Here is a 23,928-nt window from a genome sequence, read left to right as displayed (position 1 = left end):
CCATCCCATGAGTAGCTAAAGCTTTTAGTTTACATTGATGTTTTTGTTTATTAACATGTTAAATATCTCATAAAAAAGAACAATTTAGAGAAGGCATTTAAAAATCAATTACACAAAAGATATCTCCCTGAATTTAGTCTTTCCAACAGTGAGGAAAACCTCATGATTCTGAGGAGACCCACCAATTTCAAACTTTGTCCCAGCAACATTTGCTGTAATGGTTCCCTTCTTTTTCTTCTTTCGGATTTTCCTTTTCATTGTGCTTTGATAAGGCAATTCTGTATTCAGATCCAGGGGAGAGGGTCCCTGAATAACTTTAAAAGAAATGTAAACCAATCAGATATCACTAAAATAACAAAAATTCCATAGCAGAGAACACAGCTGCCCCACCACAAAAAAAAAAAAAAAAGTAAAACTATAAATTCTGGTTCTTTAAGAATCCTCAATTAATTTTTGATTCTTAGAAAAAATTCTCAGTGAGGATGTATAATAACGTGACTACTTCAATCCGCTTACCTCTTTCTTGAGGCAAAGACGGCATTATTGCCTGCGCCTGTTAGTGTGTGTGCTGCTATACCAAGCTCTCAGGAAATCTGGAAGGCCTGCATTCGCCTAAGTAGGATATGGCTCCAACTCACTGCAAGTTCCCAGCATATTATCTTGGCGGAATCCTCAGATTTCAGGACACTGAAGTTATGGGATGAGAAAGTACCTGCAGGGATTTTTAAAACAAAGTCATTTAGAGGACAACTTCTATGAAATGTTTCTGTTCTTTTTAAAAGCCAAGTGAAGGTGAAAGTTAATGTATTCTATCAACAAGTATTTGTTAACTTACTAAACCGTATGCAAAATGCCAAGTGATAGTTCCCTGTCCTAAAAAGTGCACAGGGAGGAGATTTTATTTCAGTCGCATGTCATATTTACACACAATAAATAACGTGCCATACACCAACAATAACCATCTATTGAACACTTACTATCGTGGGCCACTTAAGCCACTTAATCTTTCAACAAAACCATGAGGCAGAAGCTTTTATTCCTGTCTTACTGTTAAGTAAACTGATCTCAGAAAGGACAAATCTTTACACAACAAGTGACAAATTAAAATTAACATCTCTCTGATGTCAAAGTCAGTGCCCTTAACTAGGACTCCACACAACCTTCAACCCAATGTCTGACACTTAGGTGCAGCATTACTTTTCGTATGACAGTGAAGTAGGTGCCAGGACAGAGATCACATACCAGAAGAATACAGAGAAAAGGGATTTCTCATTAAGGAGGGGGGCAGCAGTCGGCGGGGAGGAAGGTGACGACCTCATAAAGTAGACCACATTTGAATTGTGCCTTAAAAAATGAAAACAATTTTGTTATTACAACGAGCTTATTTGGGCACACAGAGGAATGCTATAAACATTTTTTAATGAACTAATTTGATTTGGCTACACCGCAGCATGGCCTATATTACACCTGTATTTTCACTGTGTATGTATGAACCTAGGTATTCATGCCCTGACTATACTATACTTCCCAGTCTATACTATCAATTTTCTAATTTCTCCCTTCACAATGTAAGAATCTTTGAGTTCTTGTAAAATTGTCTCTAAACACATTGAAAAATTATAAAACCTATTATGATAAACAAAGGTATGGTATCAAAACCTTTATCAGGAGATTATTAGGTTTATCAGAAATTCAGCTACATAAAATGTGACTCTTATATACATCACATCCAATAGTCATTATTAATAATAAGATTCATTGGGGCGCCTGGGTGGCTCAGTCCTTAAGCGTCTGCCTTCGGCTCAGGTCATGATCCCAGGGTCCTGGGATCGAGCCCCGCGTCGGGCTCCCTGCTCCGTGGGAAGCCTGCTTCTCCCTCTCCCATTCCCCCTGCTTGTGTTCCCTCTCTCGCTGTGTCTCTCTCTGTCAAATAAATAAAATCTTTAAAAATAATAATAAGAAGAAGAAGAAGATTCATTATTAAAGAAAATTTAGAACTTAGTTTGTTCTCAGGTACCATTTTTAGTAGAATAGTTATCTAGAATAATTCAATCTGAAAGCTAGGAAACTATTATTTATTACAGACCAACTGTGGGCAGGCACTGTTAAGAATCTAAAATATCTTACCTCATTAACAAACCTGGAATTTAGATATCATTTCTGCAATTTTCCATATGTGGAAATTAAGGCTAAATAAGTTAAATAAGCCAAGGTAACAGTTTATAAAATAGAAAACCTAGGTTTTGAACCCCATTCTGTCCAGTTGTCCATACTATTCACAAAGCCCCACTATTTTCAGACACTGTGCTAATATACTATATAGACATAAAAAAAAAAAATTGGCAACCCAATTGCAGTACAAGCTGCAAGATATGGGCGTATTGTGGGAAATCACAATACTTCAAACCAAACAGAGAAATCACAGTAAACATCCCTAGCCTGATCTCAGCTCCCAATTCCAAGCTGGAAATAGACTGGATTGCTTTTCAGAATAAAGAAAGGAGTGGTCTAAAGTTCAGTGTGATTTCTTTCTGGAAGCTCTCTGATACCTCAGGGAGGTAACTATTTGGGTTTACAAGTCCTTGTCCAACAACTTGTTACTGGAGTAAACAAAGATCCTCTTATGGTAACAGAGTACGTATTATATTTAAAGTAGGTGACAAAGTCAACAAGAGTGTGAGACAATGTCTGCCTAACTATACTGACAATAAGTTAGTAGTTGTTACAGGCTCTAAAAGCAGATTGTTAATTTCTGACTTAAATAATGAGCCAAACTACTCTGATTAGTATAAAGCTCAAAACAAGAACTGTTAACTCTTCCCTCACCACACAGGAATTTAAAGGCCTTAAATTTAGTCTATCCATTTATAGGCCTTATTTAATTTCTACCATCCCAATTCTAACCATTTCACTTTATTCTTAGTGAGAGACATGAGAGGACAGACTGATCACACCGCTCAAATGAGCCATGGTTACCTACTTTTCAGAAGCACACAGCATGTTTCAGTTACCTCCGAAATACTTTAGCCAAGGGTTTCTTAAACTCGGCTGCAAAGTTTGTTTACCTTCAAAATTCAGTCTTTAAATATGACATATTGAAAATTTCACAAAGAAGCTTAATTCTGCTTGACTGGAGCTATTTTAAAAGCTAGGGAATGAGAGCAAGAGAAACAAGCTGTGGTTTAAAATGTAGTTGAGATCACAAAGTTACATCAGATTTAATCTCTCTTTTCAGAACACCAAGGCAGCTATCCATATTCAGACGGTTTTCTGCTTTTTTCCTTCATGAAGATACTACAATTCAACAAATACTTTTATATATCAGTGTCTATTCTCAGTGAATGAAAGAGACAACAATTTTCTTTGTGGTGCTTGCATTCTAGTGCGGGAGAGACAAACAATAACAGCGAACATATTAAGTAAACTATAGAAAATGCTAAGTACTATGGAGGGAGGGAGCACAACTGGTTAGGAGATCAAGAGTGTGGGGGGAAAGGAAGGAGAAGGGTTGCAATTTTAAATACAGAATCCAGATAGTCCTCATGGGGAAGGTGATATTTGAAGGGGAGTAATGACCTGTTGTCACAAGTGGAGTTGATAAAAATCTGATGCGTATGTGTACATATGTGCATGAAAGCATGGTGAGGGTGTGAACATGTGTGATGGGGAGGGAATGGGGAAACATTTCTGTGGCAGTGAGCACTCTTAAAGCCCTCCAATATGGTTCTTTTTCCTAAATCCTGGTGTTCCTTGGTATTTATTTTCTACATTGACTTTTAAATTACTATTTTCACACTGACAAGGAGAACAAACACGTTTCACAGTGTATATAACTAGTTTTATATACTTTTGATAGTGTATCACTCTTCTGATGGACAGGGAAAGAGGAGGGGCAGAGAGATCCCAACCCCTCCCTCCACTTTGTGTCCCCAGTACTGATATTAAATTTTCACACACTGCTGATGACTCTCTTTGGTTCTTGTCTCCCAGCATCATAGTTCTTGGCATCTGAATTACTCCCATCCCCCTTCCATACTCGCTATCCTATTGTATGACTTTTCAGTTCTCAAAACCCATCAAGAAGAATCTGTTTTAGGACAGGCTACATTTCACGGCAATAATAAACATCCCCCAAATCTCAGGAGCTTAAAGTACCTAAGGTCTATTTCTTAATCATGCTACATACCAACCAGGGATGCTCTGCATTTCAGTCACATAGGAACCCAAGCTGTTAGAGCAGCCATCACCCTAAAACAGTCACTGCGCCAGAGGGAAAGAGTTTTGGAGGATCTTGTATAGATAGGCAACTAATGACACACAAAATTTCTACTCACAAGTTAATGGCCTAAATAAGTCATATGACCCCTGCCAACAAGAATCATACCATATGACCAACAGGAATAAAAGCTAGGAGGCGCCTGGGTAGCTCAGTCAGTTAAGCATCCAACTCTTGATTTTGGCTCAGGTCATGATCTCAGGGTCGTGAGATTGAGCCCCGTGTGGGGCTCCATTCTGGGCATAGAGCCTGCTTAAGATTCTCTCTCTCCCTCTCCCTTTGCCCCTCCCCTCACCTCATAAAGGAATGAAAGCCAGTAAGTAACACGAACAACTATTACCCATTACAGACTCCAACCAATTAATCACTCCCTATTTGAACCTTGCCACCTACCCCTGGACACTATTTTCTCGTTCTCCATAGCTCCACTTTATAGTATTCTCCTCTGACTGGGAAAAAAAAAAAAAAAAAAGGCTGAGACTTGTACTGAGCTCCATCTGCCCCTTGATTTTATACAATGGATAATTAAACTTCTCCATCCTTAGCTGCTATGGACTGTAATAACACCGATGAGGAAAAGGAAGAACACAAGTAAGTAAAGGGGAAGGATGGGGTTGATGCAGTCACTTAATATAAAACATACTATGTGCCCAGGCACTCTTCTAGGTTTTTCCATATAAAACTCTGATCTTCACAACCCTAAAATGTGCCCTGTTATTATTATCCACATAAATAGTTGTCTAAAGAAAAGAGGTATAATGAACAATGACATTGAAACACAAGGTATAAGAAAATTTTTAAATGTTAATTCTGCAAATCTGCCTCAAAATAATCCTCTCTGCATTTCTAAACTGTAATTATCTGATGAAAGATGGTTCTACTATTGCTTCAAAATAATTGAAAAATAATAAATATAGCAAAAATTATATACAATTAAGCTTTTACTTTGGGGAAAAAACACTCTCCACACATATAGTGTATTACTGGAGAGAGGTTATTGCAAGCTGCGGTCAGAAATCTATTACTTCATGAAAATTATCAAAATGAGGCAGTTATTTTTTTGTGTGTAAAGAAGGTAATATTTCCAGACATCAGGTCATGAATACAATTTTGCCTATTGTTGCACTGTAACACATCATTAAATTTCAGCACTTGGTTCCCAAACCAAATTTTATATATTATTTTTATTTTCAAAGAGATAGTGATTTTCCTCAAGTACAAGTAAGAAAATGAAGGTAAGTGAAACATGTGCCAATGTTTCAACATTAAAATCTGAAATGTTTCTTATTTGATATTATCAGGATTGGATTTAATGTGAGCTCTAGACCAGGGGTTTCTCAAACTTAATGTGCATGCCAATCATGTGGGAATATTGTTGAAGCTCAGATTCTGACTCATTAGTTCTGTGGTGGGGCCTGTGAGTCTACATTTCTAACAAGTCCCCAGGTATGCTAGTCCACAGCTCACACTTTGAGTAGCAAGGCTCTAGATGACCATAATGTTTAATACCAGACTGATGTAAATTTTTTTTAACTTAAAGTCTTTCTGTATAACATGTGAAAATTACAAAATTATGAAACAATTTTAAAATTCATATAAGTGATATGAAATTACACATTAATGTTAAAGGGCCCTATGAGTCAAAAAAATAGAATAAAGATTAGGAAATGTTGGCCTAGAGCAGTGATTCTCAAAATATGGTCCAGGAACAGCAGTGTCAGCACCACCTGCAAACTTATTAGAAATGCATACTCTTGGGCTCAACCCCAGAACTTTTTAATCAAATTCTGGAAATGAGGCCCAACAACTGACAAGCCCTCTAGGTGATTCTGATGCAGGCTAAAGTTTGAGAACCACTGGACTAGAGGGCCAACAGCTGGTAGCATGGGCATACTCCAGGAAAGTGGAGGACATTACTGCTGGAGTCCATTCCCTCCCCACTGGTCTTCTAAAGTAGAACCACATGGATGACTTAGAAATCACCTGGCCAAGCAAGAAGTGCAAGAGAAAGCATTTGCCAAGCAGGACTCTGAGCAGCTAGAAAGGAAGATATTTGCTACAAAGGATCTTATTTACTACTGGAGACAGCCCTGCTAAGTGAGGTAAGATTTTGTTAATCTAAAAAAATAGTTTACATTCCTTATTTGAGCCCAAACCAGCTACCAATGCTGACCAGTCAAGACATTCATTTTAAAGATAATTTACCAAAAATCATTAAACATATGAGGAGGATTAACAGCAACCACAAAGATCAATAATATACCATCTCCTCTGAAGCACTGAGCCAGGAGCATAGTAACTTGACCTTTTCAGAAATGAAAAGTGGTGGGTTGTGGGGAGAGGGGTTGCAGATGGACAACAACATTGCGTATACTGTTGGTGCATACATACAGTGAGAGAACTATACACAAGTAAAAATAAATGAGCTAGAACTACATGATGAATCACACAAATAATGCAGATGAAAAAAAGTTGAGAAATACAAACTAGTATATTATTAATATAAAGTTTAAAATTACATAAAATAATAACATATGGTATACACTGAGAGAGAGAGAGAGAAAGATCACTTAGGAATTAATACATATGAAATAAAAGTGTAAAGAACTACATGGGGATGATAAAGACCAACTCTGATACCTCTTGAGAGGAAGGGAGAGGATGCAATAGCCAGTCCTGTTCTACAGAGAAAGGGCACCAAAGATGTCATTCCTATTACAAAGAATGAATATACCCTTATCATGGTTTAGGCTTCTGAAATAATAGGTAAAAATAAAATAGCCAAGATTCTTTTGTTTGAACCATCATATGTTTCCTTGGAAGAATTGTGTTCTAAGTCAGTCACACTGTTGGAAACTTAGGTCTGATCCTGACTCACAAGTAATGTGGAGTCACTGAGGGACTTAAAAAGGAGTAACACAATCCAACTTTCTGTTTAATAGATTACGCTGACAGTAATCATGGGCACTGGATCGGAGAGGGGCAAGAATGGACACAGGGTCCTAAGAGGGTGTTACAAAAGTCCAGAAGAGAGATGGTACGAGCTTGATCACAGATAGAAGCAACAGACAGAGGGCAAAAGAATACTGCTACTACAGAATAGGAACAGAAGTTGGTGATCAGTAAAGGAAAAGTAATCTCAGATGGCTTGCAGATTTCTGGTTTAGAGGAACTGGGTAGAAGATGGCGTCATTCATCAAGAAAATGCCTGCAGAAAGAAGAGTCATTTTGAGGGGTAAGATGATTTCAGTTTTATATTTGCAGAAAAGCATAGAAAAAAAGAGAAAATAACACAACAGAATTAGTGATTGTAGATAAGGAAAACCACTACTTTTATATATAAAATAGTTTTAATTAAACAGAAAGGTCCATTCCAAAGCTAACTGCTCCCATTTCTGTGCTCTCTGCCAAGAAATTACAATAGATTTTCAAAATGCCCAGCTGCCTGACTGGTGAACAAATGACATCACCCAAACAACAGTCCTAACAATAATACATTGGCACCACTCAGTGTGTGCACAAATTAAAAAGGTTTTCAGAGAAGCTACTTACTCCCTGAACATAGAAACTTTTGTCTCTTTCTCAGACGGGGTATATTCCCAAAAGCTAGATCTGTAGTGTTTTAGACCTGAAAAAAAACCATTTGATCAACCACTTCTAAAAACCTGAAAGAGGCCAAGTGTGACATTATATAAGAATAAACAGAACTACTATTTATTCATTCTAGTTACAATTAATATTGACTTTGAGCAACAGTAGCTCCCACTAATGTACTGCTTGTTTTCCAAATTGCCTTAGCCTGCTTATTATTGGTTCGATGTTTTTCGTTAAATTACAGCATCCATACAAAATGTCCACTAAGCTCTGTAGAATGTCTTACCTTTGAAACTTAGCCTAGTATGACACAAAAAAACAGAAACTGATAAATAGGTAATGATACTACAGCATACCTTGAAGGCATTTTTCCCATATTAATAGTTGTTTTATTTTCAGTACTTAGAATAATGAAAAGGGCAAAAATCTTATTCAGTAAATGTTGAACTAAATAAAGTTCAAAAACGTAACATCTATAATTCAGTTAATAAAGTGACAAAAGACAAGGTGATTTCATAAAATGCTTAAGTAGGGTCAAAAGCCTCTATGGGTGCATTTCCTTTAGAATATAATACTGCAGTTCTAATTCTCCAGTAGCTTAAAAAAAGTCTCACTTGCTCCTTAGGAATAACATGTGATGTTATCAGTTAATTTTTGCATATATCACTCACTTTTGTGAATCCATTTTTGCCTCCTCTCATTCCCTTACCCTGCAAAGAACAGTACCAAATCTAAGACAGTTGAACCTCACATCCTCAAAACACCCAACCTATGCTTGACTACAACAAGACTTCTCTTGTTCTAAGCTATGGAGTTGGAACTGTGGTCCTGTGGACCCAGCTCTCCCTAACTTTCAGTAACCTAGATCACAAGGTCAAAGAGAGGGACTAGGAGAAGCGGAAAATTTCTAAAATATCCAGTTCTCTGTTCTCTGCCAGAAAATGCACAATAGATATCAAAATGTGCAGCTGCTTAGCTGGTGAACAAATGACATCACCCGAATGTCATCTGATACCAACATTTATAGTTTTAAATGTCCAGAACTTAACTCTTTAACTTCCCCTGAAAACCTGGCACTTCTTCTTATGTTCCTTATCTTGGCAGAGGACATCACTATAGCCAAACATCCAAGAGACAGATAAATTAGAATCATCTTTTTTTTAAAGATTTATTTATTTATTTATTTGAGAGACAGAGACAGAGAGAACGAGTGGGGGGCAGGGCAGAGAGAGAGAGAGGGAGACGAAGACGCCCAGCAGAGCAGGGAGCCCAACCCTGCTCAGCTTGGTCCCAGTACCCTGAGATCATGACCTGAGCTGAAGGCAAACACTTAACTGACTGAGTCACCCGGGTGCCCCAATTAGAACCATCTTTAACTCTTCCTTTGACCTTATTTGATACCAATTCAGTGCATACCTCATTACCAATTTTAGGGTATGATTAGTTTTATTATTTGTATTTCTAGCTACTTCTAAAATGAGTTTTAAATCTTAAATATATAAAATTCATTGCATTGTTAAATAAGCCTCCTACATCATCCATATCAGTTAATAAGTTAACACATGTCAAAAGACCACTAGCTACCTGCCTAATAGCAATCCACTAGTTCTTCCATACTAACAAAATACTGGGTTGTTAAGGGTGGCATTGTGCCAGTATGAATAACCACATTTCCCAGACTTCCTTACAAGTGTATATGGCCATGTGACCAAATCCTAGTTAATGAGATATAAGTGGAAGTTGTTGAGCAGGAAGGGAGACAATTGGTGGACACTCATTTACTTGCTTTTTTTTTTTCCCCCTTCCACCTGAAATGTAAATGCAACTGCAGGAGCTGCAGCAATTCAAAGATACATTGGTTTTATCATGGAAATGCTACATAAGTTTTGGACTGCCTACATCCAGAGAAAATAAACCTCCATCTTGTTAACTCATTATTACTTTAAGTTTCTGTTACCAACATCTAAATGCACCTTGTAATGGACGTGCTATTCCTACAGAATTTATTGTTTTGGTTTCTGAAGAAGATATACCAGCCTAAATGCAAAGTCATAAGCACAATGCCTTTGGACATATCATTTTTGCCACAGCTTACACTCACCTATTTTCTGTGAGCAGTAATCTGGATATCTGCTGGTAAAGCACTATTCCCCCTTGATCCACATGCTTTAGATGGGGTTGATGCCGATCCTGGCTCCAAGACTGGCCAAATGACTTAGATCTAAAATAACTGTGGAATCCCATCTTCCTGGCCATGGAACTGGTTCAGAGACGAACACAGGATCCAACTAAGACCAGCAAGAGTCAAGCCCAGAACTCATTTTCAGATTCTTAAAGAATATAGCTTCTCTTTTGAGCTGGATTTGAATCTGAGAGGGTACCTACCTGCATTGCTGGTCCCCACCTCACACCCACACAGAACCTAAGGATGAAGTCACATAAAGAAGGCAGAGAGAAAGATAGATAACATATTCCCGAACTAAAGAATTTCTTTTTTGCTTAAACCAGGTTCCTAACCACTACAAATAATAATGAACTTAGGTTCCATTTTTAATTTTGTTTTTTAAATAAAGAGAATTACCACAAAATGACCTTCCATAAAATGCCACAACTCAAATGAAATAAAAGGAAGCTTCATTGTACGTTTCCTCCATAAGACAACTGGCTCCCAGGCAGCAGCTTTAAAAATGTCTTTTAAATTACATATTCTTCAATCTCAAACACAGAGCCTGAAACATCGGAGCTAAACTACTGAGCTACCATATCAGAGGGATACTATTTGTTAGGGGGTTTTGAACTTAAAATAAGAAATTTTCAATTGTATTAACTTCTAGAATCAGGTAAATTTGACACAGTTTTCAAATCCCTGTAAATTAAATTAAATCCCAATAAAATTACACCATGGTCTGAGATTCATGCTGTCAAAGTTTAGAAAATCCATACAGAAAAAAGAAAATGTACAGGCTGAGCTCATATAATGCTCTGCATGCCTCCATCAGCTAAACCAAGATGTGTATAACTGTTAGATCTTAAGGAAGGAAAGAATAATACAACTATTTTGTTTCTAGGTGCAAAGTGAATTTATAAGATCAATCTTTGTAAAGAAATAAAATACTAATAGGCTTTATCTAACAGGCCCACTGTTTTTAAAGATTATTTATTTATTTATTTATTTGAGAGAGAATGAGAGACAGAGAGCATGAGAGGGAGGAGGGTCAGAGGGAGAAGCAGACTCCCCGCCGAGCAGGGAGCCCGATGCGGGACTCGATCCCGGGACTCCAGGATCATGACCTGAGCCGAAGGCAGTCGCTTAACTGACTGAGCCACCCAGGTGCCCCCTTAACAGGCCCACTATTAAGAAAACTAATTAAACTTAACTATATTTCAATAAGTTTAGCCTATTTTAAAATAAGAATATTTCCCAAAAGTCATTCCAGGCATTTTAAAACACTGTTTATCTGGCACTATAATCTTTGATGTGAAACTAGTCCTTTTATGGCAATGCAAAGGTAAGAACTATTTTTGTCCTTTATTCTAATGAACAATAATGGAACACAGAATAGAAGCAGTGCCTGAAGTTAACCAGAGAACAGTAATATTATATCCAGACAATGTGTCTTACAATGAAAATGATCTTAACTGTGATGAAAAATAGCAGTGTACCGGCTTATCAGAATTTCTAGAGTGCAGAACTAATGACAACTTCAAAGACATGGTGGGCCTTTACTCTATGCCAGCAGTTCTCAAAATTAAATGTGCATCAGAATCTCCTGGAGAGCTTAAAGATTGCTAGGCCCCAACCCTGAGCTTGTGGTTCAAGGCAGCACAACTCATACAAGACGTCACTCAACAGCAGGGCTGAGAATCTTCATGTACTCTTTGATTTGGGCAGGATTAGCTCAGTGGCAAAGAGTTGAGTCTGCAGAAAAAGGACATCAGTACCTGCCCCTGCACAGGAAAAGGGGAAGCAAGGACTGCCTTGTGAGTGATCCATTTCCAAACCCAATTCTGACACCAACAATCTGTGTCATAACTGCACAAGGCACTAACGTTTCCAATTATTAATCTGAAAAAAGAGAAAATGGAATTAAGACCCCCTCTAGCTCTAAAATTCTAAAATCTTTGGCCACAAAAAAAGAAAAAAAAAGTATAATTTAGGGCACTCATGATCTGGAAAGGTTTTCTACTCAGGTCTCACTCAAAATATAACTTCCAACATTCTGATTAAAATTGGACCCAGAATGCAGAACTTCCAAAACAGTGGAGTGAGGAGTTCAGCAATTCTGCTCTCCCAAAACAATGATAAAACTGCCAGAATTGTCAAAACCCTTTTCAGGACCCTGGAAAATGCCCAAAGGCTTACAAGAAGGCTTTATTCAACAAGAACTACTGAACTCGGGGTAAGAACAGTGGAAGCGGCATTTGAGCTTGGAGACGTCCCCATACCCCATCACCCTCCACTTCCATCCATGCAGCTGTTCTACCTGGGCTGGGCAAGGCATGAAAGGCAGCACTTCTGCTGCTTCAGGGAACTCACCTGATTTGGAGAAAAGTGTGGGAAAGCACCATGCCCCAGGCACTGTCAAAAAGAATAGCAAGCTCCCTGGCAAAAATCAGAGGAGGCCAATATCATAGCTGTGTGCGGTTATGACCCTGGCTAACATTATTGGACCAGAAAAATACTGAAATCGTGAGTACCTACCCCTCCATCACACCTAATCCCCAAGGAAGTTGCCTGCCAGTTTCTCTGCTCTCCTTACTCATCACCTCTTTTCCTCACCCTTCCACTATGGGGATAAGAATTTTAGTATGAGATCCAAAGGCAAACAGATTATACCTAAATTCATGTTTTCTATGAAGACATTACTCCACCTCCACTGTGCAGATGACAATTATATCTACTTCTTAACTCTCAACTGGGTTCTAGGTCGGTAAGACTGTAAAGCAGCTGAGCTCCAAGCAGAATAGGTTTTATTACAAACACTAATAAGAGTCAGCGAGGATACTGGCCTGGAAAATTACCATTTCTTTTGGTCTCTTGAGACACTGAGGCTAGAGAACAGAGATATTTTTCTCAACCTAGGACTGACGTCCCATCTTCTGCTGTCAAAGAAAAATGAGAATGCTGACTTCATAATCTCAATCTATAACAATGGAAAATGGAATTTTCCTTCACCCAAAGAGGTGGTAAGTTGCAGTGAGGAATATTCATAATAAACATTAAAGATGTAAAGTTAATAATGAATATTAAAGAAGTTCTCCCTGCTGATGCTTTAATTTTATATAATTTATTCTTCTTACTGACAAGAATGAGTTAAAGATTGGCAAATGTTTATTTCAATATAAAATCTATGTTCTCAGAATGAGAACATTCTTATTCATTGTAATAAAGAAAAATTTACACAAGAGAGCAATTTTCCCTTGAATACAGCAACACCTTCTGAGCACCATAGGCACTCCATAAGTGTCTTGAATTAAATTAATAATTTTAAACAATTGTTGCAAAAAATTTCTATTCATTTTATTGTTTACAATTATTATCTGAAAGTAAACATGTATATTCTTAGAAATTTATCGAGAACATCCATTTGATGATATTCAATGTTAGTGCTTTCCTGGTTACATTATTTTACTCAGGTTTACTGTTAGTAAAATGACCATGAAGTAATAAAGTAATCTGGTAAATAAAATATTTAGGTTTCTAGGGAGGATGCAAATACACTAGAACAAGCTGGTCATGACAGATAATGGTTAAATTTTGCAGTTTACTCTCTAGATAATACTGACTCCAATCAATGTTACATTAATAAATTTGAAATGTTATTTATAAGTAATAATTCATATAACACAAAGCTAAACATACTGCTTTTGTGTACATAAACTATCACTTTAAGAACAATCCACTGACTTTAGTACTATTAACATTAGAAAACCGAACGCAATAAATTAAAATCCCAACAACTGAAACCAAACTCAAAACAATATGTTACTAATTCATTCATTTAAGGTAGCTTATAATTTTTTTCACCCACTAAAGAAAATATTCTAGGAAGCAATTAAAAATACAGCAAAAATCTAAAATATGTAATGTGTTTAAGCTCTTAACTTGATAATTCCACTTCTAGGAACCTATCCTAATAAAATCACCCAAAATGTTGAGGCATATTAGTGAATAGGGATGTACATCAAGACATTATTTACGGCTGTAACTGAAAACAACCTAAACATATCCAATAGAGAAATTTAGTAAATTATGACATAGCCAAACAATGGGTTATTGTATAATCATTAAAACTGGCTATGAAAAATTTTTACTCATGTGGGAGGCATATAATTATTTGAGAAAGAATATAAATGATTTACAATAAATTGTATAATATCATTTATTTTATCATGAATGAGTGATAAAATTGTAGAATATCTATTTTAATTTACTAAACCTAAACAAATATACCTCAGCTGGGATATAATATATATAATATATTATATTATATATCCATCTATCTGTTTTACATGTCACAATCCATTTTTTTTGTGAAAGTTCAGAATATTTTAAAGCAAAGCTATGGAAATAATCAATTAGGAATCATATGTCAGGATGAATTTTTCTATACAGTATTAATAAAACCTCTTAAAATAAATCTATAAAATTGGCTAATTCCAAAAGAGACTGATTTCTAAGTAGTACATAAGCATTATGAGTGTGAATTACATTTTGCATTTATTTTGGTACTTGGAATATTTACTAAACTACCTCTGAGGTTAACACTTCTAGAGTAAATCAAAATGTAAACTAAGTGATCCCAGATTCCAGGAATTCAAGCCAAGACTCAGATCATCAAGTAAAAATAGCTAGCAGTGAAGTTACAGTACCAGTTATATTTGTTTGAAATGCTATTCACACCCCAAATCAGAAAAATTAGGAACACACAGTACATACTGAATTCATTTAAAAAATTTTTCCTTTTGTGGGGTGCCTGGGTGGCTCAGTCAGTTAAGCGTCTGCCTTCGGCTCAGGTCATGATCCCAGGGTCCTGGGATCGAGCCCCGCATCGGGCTCCCTGCTCAGCGGGGAGCCTGCTTCTCTCTCTCCCTCTGTCTGCTGCTCTGCCTACTTATGCTCTCTCTCTCTCTGTGTCAAATAAATAAATAAAATCTTTAAAAAAACAAAAAATAAAAAAATAAAAATTTTTCCCTTTAGAGACAAATGGAAAGAAAGTAAAGTCCTAGAAATCTTTTTTTTCCTAATCAAAGTGGGAGCAACTGATTTCAGTTTGGCCATGTCAGGTTTGAGATTATCAACATCATGTCCACATAGAAACTCCAGGCAGCAGTCGGAAATTAAAATAATTACTAATCAAAAATAAATAAATAAATGACCTGCAGTTCTTCTTCCCTTGCCTGCCTTTTTACTTGTGGGTATTATTCAAAAGATCTTAGTTTGAGTTCCCCAGAAACAAACCCTAAAATGAGGATTCAAGTACAAGTAGTTTATTTAGGGATGTGCAAGAAATACTGATAGGGGATCAGGGAAGTGAGACAGGGAAGAGAAGGCAGCCAGTAAAGGGTAAGTTACAAAGCCAGCTACACTGTGGGCGGCTGGAGTTTAATTCCCTAGGGAACTCAGAGACCAGTGTAAAATACAACTGCTTCAGAGTTAACCCAAACAGGGGTCAATCACTGGTTAAGCACTGCTGTAGGGGTGCAGTATGTATTAATTTCATGGCACTTCCAGCCCTCCTGGGAAAGTGAGTGAGAGTTAGGGGAAGGAGGCCTGCACAAAGGGTCCCTAGTCCCAAGGCTTCTGGAAAAGTCCTCTTAAGCCCTAGGGGAAGAAATGCGGACATTGGCAGGCAATTGAAAATAGGAAGAGCATAATGAGGTGGTAAGGTGCCAGGGATATGGGCAAGGCACTGAGGGCATCAACTCAAACAACTATCCCTAAATTACATTATTTGTGCCCAAGACTTCAATCATCCTTTACCTGATGGATCCATTTCACACATGACCTTTAAATTCAACCAATAGAACATCCACCACAGCCTGGTTATCATATTAAAATATTAGCACTGGTTCTTAGCAAGGTCTGGTATCCAGTTTCCATATGGAGGATTTAAGAATGACAGTCTGGCTTAGGTGGGTGGTGCTAGAAGATTTGATATTGCATAGCAAATATACTATAGTTTATATTGTTTATTTGTTGTATTTGCATAGCAGGTTTCTATATTTACTTAGATTGGGTTTGTGTGTGTGTGTGTGTGTGTGTGTAACTTTGATGGAGTTGATGGGAGAATGGTCATATGTGGCTCACATCCACAGGATACCCCTCAGTGGCCCACAGCCAGAACGTTAATTGTCTGTCAACTCTACTGCATTCCCTGGAGTTTGCTGGACTCTCGGCTCTGTATCCCATCCCAGAATGCATCTTCTGGACCCTGCAGTTTTACAGCCCACTCAGTCTTATCTTCTAGTTCTTGGCACATAATCCTTGGTTCTTCCTGCTGTTAAGGTTCTGAGACCTCTGCCATCTCCAATAATGAATTTCCCATTCTAGTCCCTCTGCCCTGTAAAAACCCATCAATAGTCCTAGATATCCTAAAAATAGAAGGTAAGTGAAGGACAAAAAAAGATATGGAAAGAAGGGATTTAGACCAGCTGAACCTCTAGTTCCTAATTCTCCTTAGAACTCCAGCTCCTACTGCCAAAGCTTTTCCCTCACATTTCATACTTAGTGTCATTTTCTATCTCAAAACATCAACAATCCCAATAAGGACATATGTCTACCAAAAGACCCAGACAAGAATGTTAATATCGGCTTTAGTAATAATAGCCCAAACCAGAAACAACCCAAATATCAATGAAACATAAAATGAATACATAAATTGTGGTATATTTATATGATGGAACTACACAACAATACAAAAGAATGAACTACAGCTATTCACAACATGAACTGCTAACAGCACACTGATGAGTGAAGAAAGCTGGGTATAAAATAGTGTGTCTATATATTCTGTATTATTTCATTTAGATGTGGTTCAAGAATGGAAAAAACTAAAACTGGACCACTTTCTTACACTATATACAAAAGTTCAAAATGGATTAAATATCTAAATGTGAGACCTGAAACCATAAAAATCCTAGAAGAGAGCACAGGCAGTGATTTCTCTGACATCAGCTGTAGCAACATTTTTCTAGAGATGCCTCCTGAGGCAAGGGAAATAAAAGCAAAAATAAGCTATTGGGACTACATCAAAATAAAAAGCTTCTGTACAGCAAAGGAAACAGTCAATGAAACTAAAAGGCAGCCTACTGAATGGGAGAAGATACTGCAAATGACATATCTGATAAAAGGTTAGTATCCAAAATATACAAAGAATTTATAACATAACATAATAAAATTAAATTAAAAAAAAAAGAACTTATACAAATCAACACTCCTAAAACAAATAAACCAATTTAAAAATGGGCAGGAGACATGAAGAGACATTTCTTCAAAGAAAACACCCAAAAAGACACACGAAAAGATGCTCAATATCACTCATCATCAGGGAAATGCAAATCAAAACTACAATGAGATACCACCTCATACTTGTCGGAATGGCTAAAATAAAAAACACAAGAAACAAGTGTCAGTGAGGATGTGGAGAAAAAGGAACCTTTCTGCACTGTTGGTGGGAATGCAAACTGCTGTAGCCACTGTGGAAAATAGTATGGAGGTTCCTCAAAAAGTTAAAAATAGGACTACCCTATAATCCAGTAATTGTGCTACTGCATATTTACCCAAAACATACAAAAACACTAATTCAAAGGGATACGTGCACTCCTGTTTACTGTAGCAATGTTTACAATAGCCAAGTTATGGAAATAGCCCAAGTATCCATCAATAGATGAGTGGATAAAGAAGATGTGGTATATATATACAACTGAATATTATTCAGCCATAAAAAAGAATGAAATCTTGCCATTTGCAATGACATGGATGGAGCTAGAAAGTATTATGCTAAGTGAAATAAGTCAGTCAGAGGAAGACAAATACCAGATGGGTTCACTTATATGTGGAATTTAAGAAATAGAATAAATGAGCAAAGGAAGAAAAAAAGAGAGAAAGAGACAAGCCAATAAACAGTCTTAACTATAGAGAACAAACTGATGGGTACCAGAGGGAAGGGGGGTGGGGGAACGGGTGAAATAGGTGATGGGGATTAAGGAGTACACTTGTCATGATGAGTACTGGGTGATGTATAACATTGTTGAAATCAATATTGTACACCGGAAACTAATATAACACTGTATGTTAACTACACTAGAAGTAAAAGAGAAAAAAAAAAAAGAATGGGAAAAACTAAACCTAAAGTGATATAAGTCAGAATAAAGGTCACCCCTAGGCAGGATCAGGGATCACTGACTGAGAATAGTCATGAGAGAACATTTTGGGATGCTGGAAATGTTCTATATCTTGACCTAGGTGATCTTTACATAAATGTATACATACTTAAAAATCCATCAAGCTGTACCCTTAAGATTTGTGCAGTTTACTCTATATGTTACATATATTTGTGTGTGTGACCTCAGTTTTTAAAAAGGGAGTAATATATAACCATCAGAAATAGGAGGAGACTCCAGGGTCACAGAATTCAAGGGAGAACAAGATTTCCAAAAAGGTACAGTTTAGGCAACCATTTGAGTATTACAGAAGGAAAGATCCAAAAAGAAAAAAACCAAGAAGTAGTCATTTTATTAGGAAAGTGCAGGTTGTGATTATTTTGCAGACAGCAACAGAAAAAGACTACCAGTTTACTAGATAGGAGGAAGAGATGACCTTCAAAAAGTAACAGGGGAAAAAAAAATGGCATGTAGTTTAATGGAAAAAAGCCCTAAAGGAAAGATTTGGGTTTTCTTGATTTTTTGTTTTTTTGTTTTGGTGAAGAGAGATATGATAGAAAAAAACTTAAATATGTTTGAGAGCCAGTATGTTAAAAATAATTAAAAATACAAGAGAAATGAAACACCTAATGGGCTAGGTACAAGGGTCCAACTACAGCGCACACACCAAACCCAGGCACTACTTATTTTATAAATAAAGATTTAGTGTAACACAGATACCCCCATTTCTTTATGTATTGTCTAAGGCTGTTTTTGCCCTAAAAAGGCAGGATTGAATAGTTGTAATAGAAACCATCTGACCACACACAGAAAAGTTTACTGACCCCTTCAACAAGTATCCTCTAGGAGTCAAGAAGAAAGAGAATTAACAGAATTAGGAAGGTTACCCCTGGGAAAAGAGTAGAAAATGTGTGATTATGCCAACATGTAGTGAAAGAGCAAAGGAGGGATATAAAAAATGATCCCTGGCGCGCCCGAGTGGCGCAATCAGTTAAGCATCCGACTCTTGGTTTCGGCTCAGGTCATGATCTCAGGGTCGTCAGATGGAGCCCTGCATTGGGTTCCGAGATCAGCGTAGAGTCTGCTTAAGACTCTCCCTCCCTCTCCCTCCCTCCCTCCACCCCCTGCCCCTCTCTAAAATAAATAAATTATTATTTTTTTAAATTAGTCCTATTCTATGCTAGGAAATGAGCAGTGCTCTGAATACCCATAACAAATCAGAAATGGTTTCAGGCTCCCAGAAACTAAGCCAACTATGAAAACATTAACAACTACTACTGATACATCTATGACTACAGCAATGACTAATGTTAATATCAACTGCTTACTGAACACTTCCACCTGGATATTCTCAATGCCACCAAAAACTCAAAATATCCAAACCAAACTCATAATCTTGGCACCTTCCTCTCCCTCAACCCCTAGTAATTCCATCCTTAAGTCCTGTTTTCTTTATCCTCTGACTATCTCTGGAATCCATCTACTTGTTACAATCCCCTTAATCTCCACATCTAGTTCTAGTTGCCATCAATCTCTCATTTGGACCACTGCACTAGGTTCCTAATAGATGTACTGATATCCACTCTGAGTCCCCTGCAATCCACTTTCTACAGTATAGATTCCAAAAAATATACACACACAATGGAATATTACTCAGCCATAAAAAAGAATGAGATCTTGCCATTTGCAACAATATGGATGAGCCTAGAGGGTATTGTGCAAAGTGAAATAAGTCAGAGAAAGACAAACACCATATGATTTCACTTGTATGTGGTATCTAAAAAACAAAACAAATGAACTAAGTAGAAACAGACCCATAAATACAGAGAACAAACTGGTGGTTGCCAGAGGGGAGGGGGTGGAGGTGAGCAGAAAAGGAGTGGGAGATACAGGCTTTCAGTTATGGATTGAGTAATTCACGGGGATGAAAGATATAGCATAAGGAATACAATCAATAGTAACATAATAGCACTGTATGGTGACATACACTTGTGAGCATAGCATAATATATAAAGTTGTCCTCAAATCACTATGTTGCATACCTGAAACTTATGTAAGACTGTGTCAACTACACTTCAATTCAAAAAAATGCAAATCTAATCATAAATCATGTCATGTTACTCTCCCATTTCCCTTCCCCCCACTACCCTAGCTGGCTTAAACTCCTTTAATAGCTTTCCAAAAAATGCTCATCTGATAAAATTCAAAAGCCCACTCATGGCCAAAAAAGACCTTTCCAAAAAAGCCCTTGGTACTAGTCAATTTAACTAAGCTAACAATATTTCCTAGAAATTAGTTCCAGGTTAGTTAGCCAAAAAGAAATCTGCATGCAATTTTGAGTAAAGCCATAGGCATTGTGCTCTGAGGGTCAGTATAAGGCACCACACACTGTTTGCTTGTACATGTTGACACTGATCTGTCTGCTCCCCTTGTTGACATAGGAAGCATCTGAGCCTACAGCTACTCCAGCTCCTTGCCAGACCTTCAGGTTTCTGAATCCTGGCCCATCTAGCTTCCCTGGACCAGGCACATGTGAAGCTCTTGGCAAATAATACCAGCTCTTTCTGGAGGACAGCCCCATTGTCAAGACTGGAGAGGGCAAGAGTCAGGTACAGGCTCTAGTTTGTTCTTAGGGGTTTCAATTTATTCTAGTGGGATCTAGTTCATCTCAGTTGTTCCTTCTGATTGCTAACCCTGCTGACCCACCACCAGATACAAGATACAAGCCCTCTATAAACTTCTTATCCCTATCATAAATGTCTTATTCCATATCACTCTTAGTGATTCTGCTTCCCTAATGGAACCCCTAACAGATATGTGTCTACTAGCCTGCCTGTCTTTCCAGCTTGATTCTTAGCCACTTTCTCTGTGTCATAACTACCCACTGCATAGACCCACTACATAGACTTTATACATGCTATTTTTTCTGACTGGAATCCACCCCCACCTGTCCCTGGCCTTTGCCTAGTTAGAGCCCACCTTCCCTGACATTATTCTCACAGCATCAGGTACCTTTCCTTTATAGCATTTATTATAGCTTTTTTACATTTATTTTTAATTAATTCTATCTCATTCACCTAAAAACTTGCAAAGAACAGGGACTTTATTTGATTCTGCTCACAGGTGTATTCCAAGAACCCAGAAGAGCACCTGGGACATGGTAAATACTCAGTAAATATTTGTTGAATAAGTGAATGAATGAATGAATACTTGCTCTGTGCCAAGCATTATGTTAAATGCTTTATGTAGATTATCTCATATAAAACTTACAAAAACACTTTGAGAGTAGTACTATTATCATCCTCATTTTGCATATGAATAGATGAAATTACATTGCTATAAGTGGTAAGACTCATATCCTTCCATTTATGTGCAAAGAACAGTTTTACTCAGGCATTCATTCTCTTAATCTCTTTGCCCTTCACAGCACTATAAGACCAGTTTAATAGGACTATTTATTTTTTCATGTGACAAATGAAGAAGCTCATATTTAAGAAGTTAGTTAACTTGCCTAAGGCCATACAAGGTACCAGCTACAGCTAGAACACAGATCCAACACCAAGTTCATTGTTTTTTTAAAAACTTGATCCCTCTACCTCCTTGCACCAGGCCCCAAATTTATCCCTATACTGTGATCCACATTCAGATTTACCAAATCTCCAATCACGACTGATCTCCACAGTAAACTCTCTATGAGCACTATTTTCATTTTAGAAATCAATAAAGGTGATGGGAAGACATAGCACAGCACTTTAAACAACACACAGTTGTATGCTAATGACCAACAATGCCATGGCTTATTTTTTACTGGGATCATTTAAACATATTTCAAACTCATAGTAAAAGGGAATGGGGAGGGCGCCTGGGTAGCTCAGTCATTGGATGTCTGCCTTTGGCTTGGGTCATGATCCCAGAGTCCTGGGATCGAGCCCCACATTGGGCTCCCTGCTCTCCCTGCTCAACGGGAAGCCTGCTTCTCCCTCTCCCAGTCCCCCTACTTGTGTTCACTCTCTCACTGTCTCTCTCTCTCTCTCTGTCAAATAAATAAAAATACTTTAAAAAAAAAGGGAATGGGGAAAAATGTATATCATACCATATTTATATGAAAAAGTTTTTCAAAGGATGCAGCTAATTTTTCATAAGGAGAAGGAAGGAAGAAGAAAGAAAAAGAGTAAGGAAGGAAAGTGAAACAAAGAAGGTGGGAGGGAAGGGTTGAAAGTTAAATTTTCCTTCCTAGCAAAATCAAGCCAGCTTTTTCAGTCGCATAGGAAAGTATGATTTCATTAGCCTCTACACAATATGCTTAGTCATTAATCCTAAGTAAATCACATGGCCTCTGACAAAGCTGTCCTAAAAACCTATCTGTGTGACACATTCTGTATTTCAATTTTCAGTCACAAGAGATTCTTATAGTTCCACAATGTCAAAGGAGATAATTTGAGAATGATGACAGCAAAATAAGACGACAGGGCAGATAATCACATTGACAACACATGTCAGTCTTCGTAAAACTCAACTCAACAGTTTAGATACTTCTCACAAATTCTAGAATCCAATCTAAGTCAATTATTCCTAGCTTGGGTTTTATCATATTGGAATGCCCTAGAAACAATCCTTCATTCATTCAAAACCTACAATCAAGAAACCTACAAGAAGAAAATGTTCTTCCATTCTCTACTAATATTTTACCTCCAAACTGTTCTATTGCTTTTGAGTGAATTTAATCTTGTGTCTACAAAGGCTAACAATGTAAAGGATTAAGCACTTCTTTAGGCTTAAAATTCTTCAATTTTCTTAATATTCTTAATAGCAAAGCTTTTTAAACTAAATTATCTGTAAAGCCTCTAAAAGCTAATTTCTCCTCCTGGAATCAGATGTTTCAACATTAAATATATCTAATTTCAATTTTGAATATATGATGCCTGTTGGCTTACCAAGCATTTCATTTTCAAGTGCACTGACAAGCAGGAATAGCAACTTTTATTCTTAGTCACAAAACTTAAAATTCTTTAATTTCCTTTTCAAATATCTGACTCTACCATAGTACAATTTTGGATTATGCATTTCTGTAAGTCACTGGCACTGGACAATGAATAACATGTACTAAATGCTTAATAAGCACCAAGCACTACTCTAAGAACTTTACATTTATTAACTCATTTAAATTTAAGTCTATACGCACCCGACAAATGATTTAATAATTAATAGGGTGAAAGAAAATGCACAAAGGAAAAAATAAGATAAGCATGCATTTCATCTACGCAGAGTTGATGTAGCAATTTACAAACCTATTTACTTGACAGAAGAAATGGTTTGTTGTTACTTTAAGATGTGCTAAATGTAAAAAACACATACATCCTGAAAAAAGAATGCTTCCCTTTTTTTTTTACAAATACAGTTTTTAAAAAATGCTTTCTCAGTCACCATTATAAAAGCTATTATTGAAAACCAAGAAGCAAACTAAAGATTACAATAACAATGAGTAAATTTTTATTTAAATGCAAAGAAAAAGAACAAATTATATATTTGAAATAAAGCAGTAATTTAGATGTTCTTTTTAAAGCAGTTACTATAGAAACTTGTATTGCAAAATAAATATAATAAGCTTTCTAAAATCCAAATCAAAACAAACAACAAAAGCAAGCAGCATACCAGCAGATTCCTAAATATAT

General features: G+C 37.0%; 1 protein-coding gene across 3 annotated transcripts in view; it reads right to left on the bottom strand.

Moving 5' to 3' along the window:
* Positions 1-23,928, bottom strand: part of TTLL7 (tubulin tyrosine ligase like 7) — a 144,588-nt gene that overhangs the window by 99,527 nt on the left and 21,133 nt on the right. For 2 of the 3 annotated variants that reach the window (XM_064588935.1, XM_064588933.1), the window contains exons 2-3: positions 517-712; positions 183-314 (exon numbers count right to left, since the gene is read on the bottom strand). In XM_064588935.1, coding sequence (XP_064445005.1) covers positions 183-314; positions 517-541 — 157 coding nt within the window. In that variant the 5' untranslated portion in view covers positions 542-712. Of the gene's footprint in view, positions 1-182; positions 315-516; positions 713-1,242; positions 1,345-23,928 lie in introns of all 3 variants that reach the window. The other variant, XM_064588934.1, reaches the window with a different exon arrangement.

This window comes from Mirounga angustirostris, unplaced genomic scaffold, assembly GCF_029215605.1.
Source record: "Mirounga angustirostris isolate CCGP_5_RB_7025 unplaced genomic scaffold, mMirAng1.0.hap1 SCAF_4, whole genome shotgun sequence".
In the NCBI taxonomy this organism is placed as follows: domain Eukaryota; kingdom Metazoa; phylum Chordata; class Mammalia; order Carnivora; family Phocidae; genus Mirounga; species Mirounga angustirostris.
The sequence above is the reverse complement of the archived record's forward strand: the minus strand, read 5'-3'. Positions and strand labels throughout refer to the sequence as shown.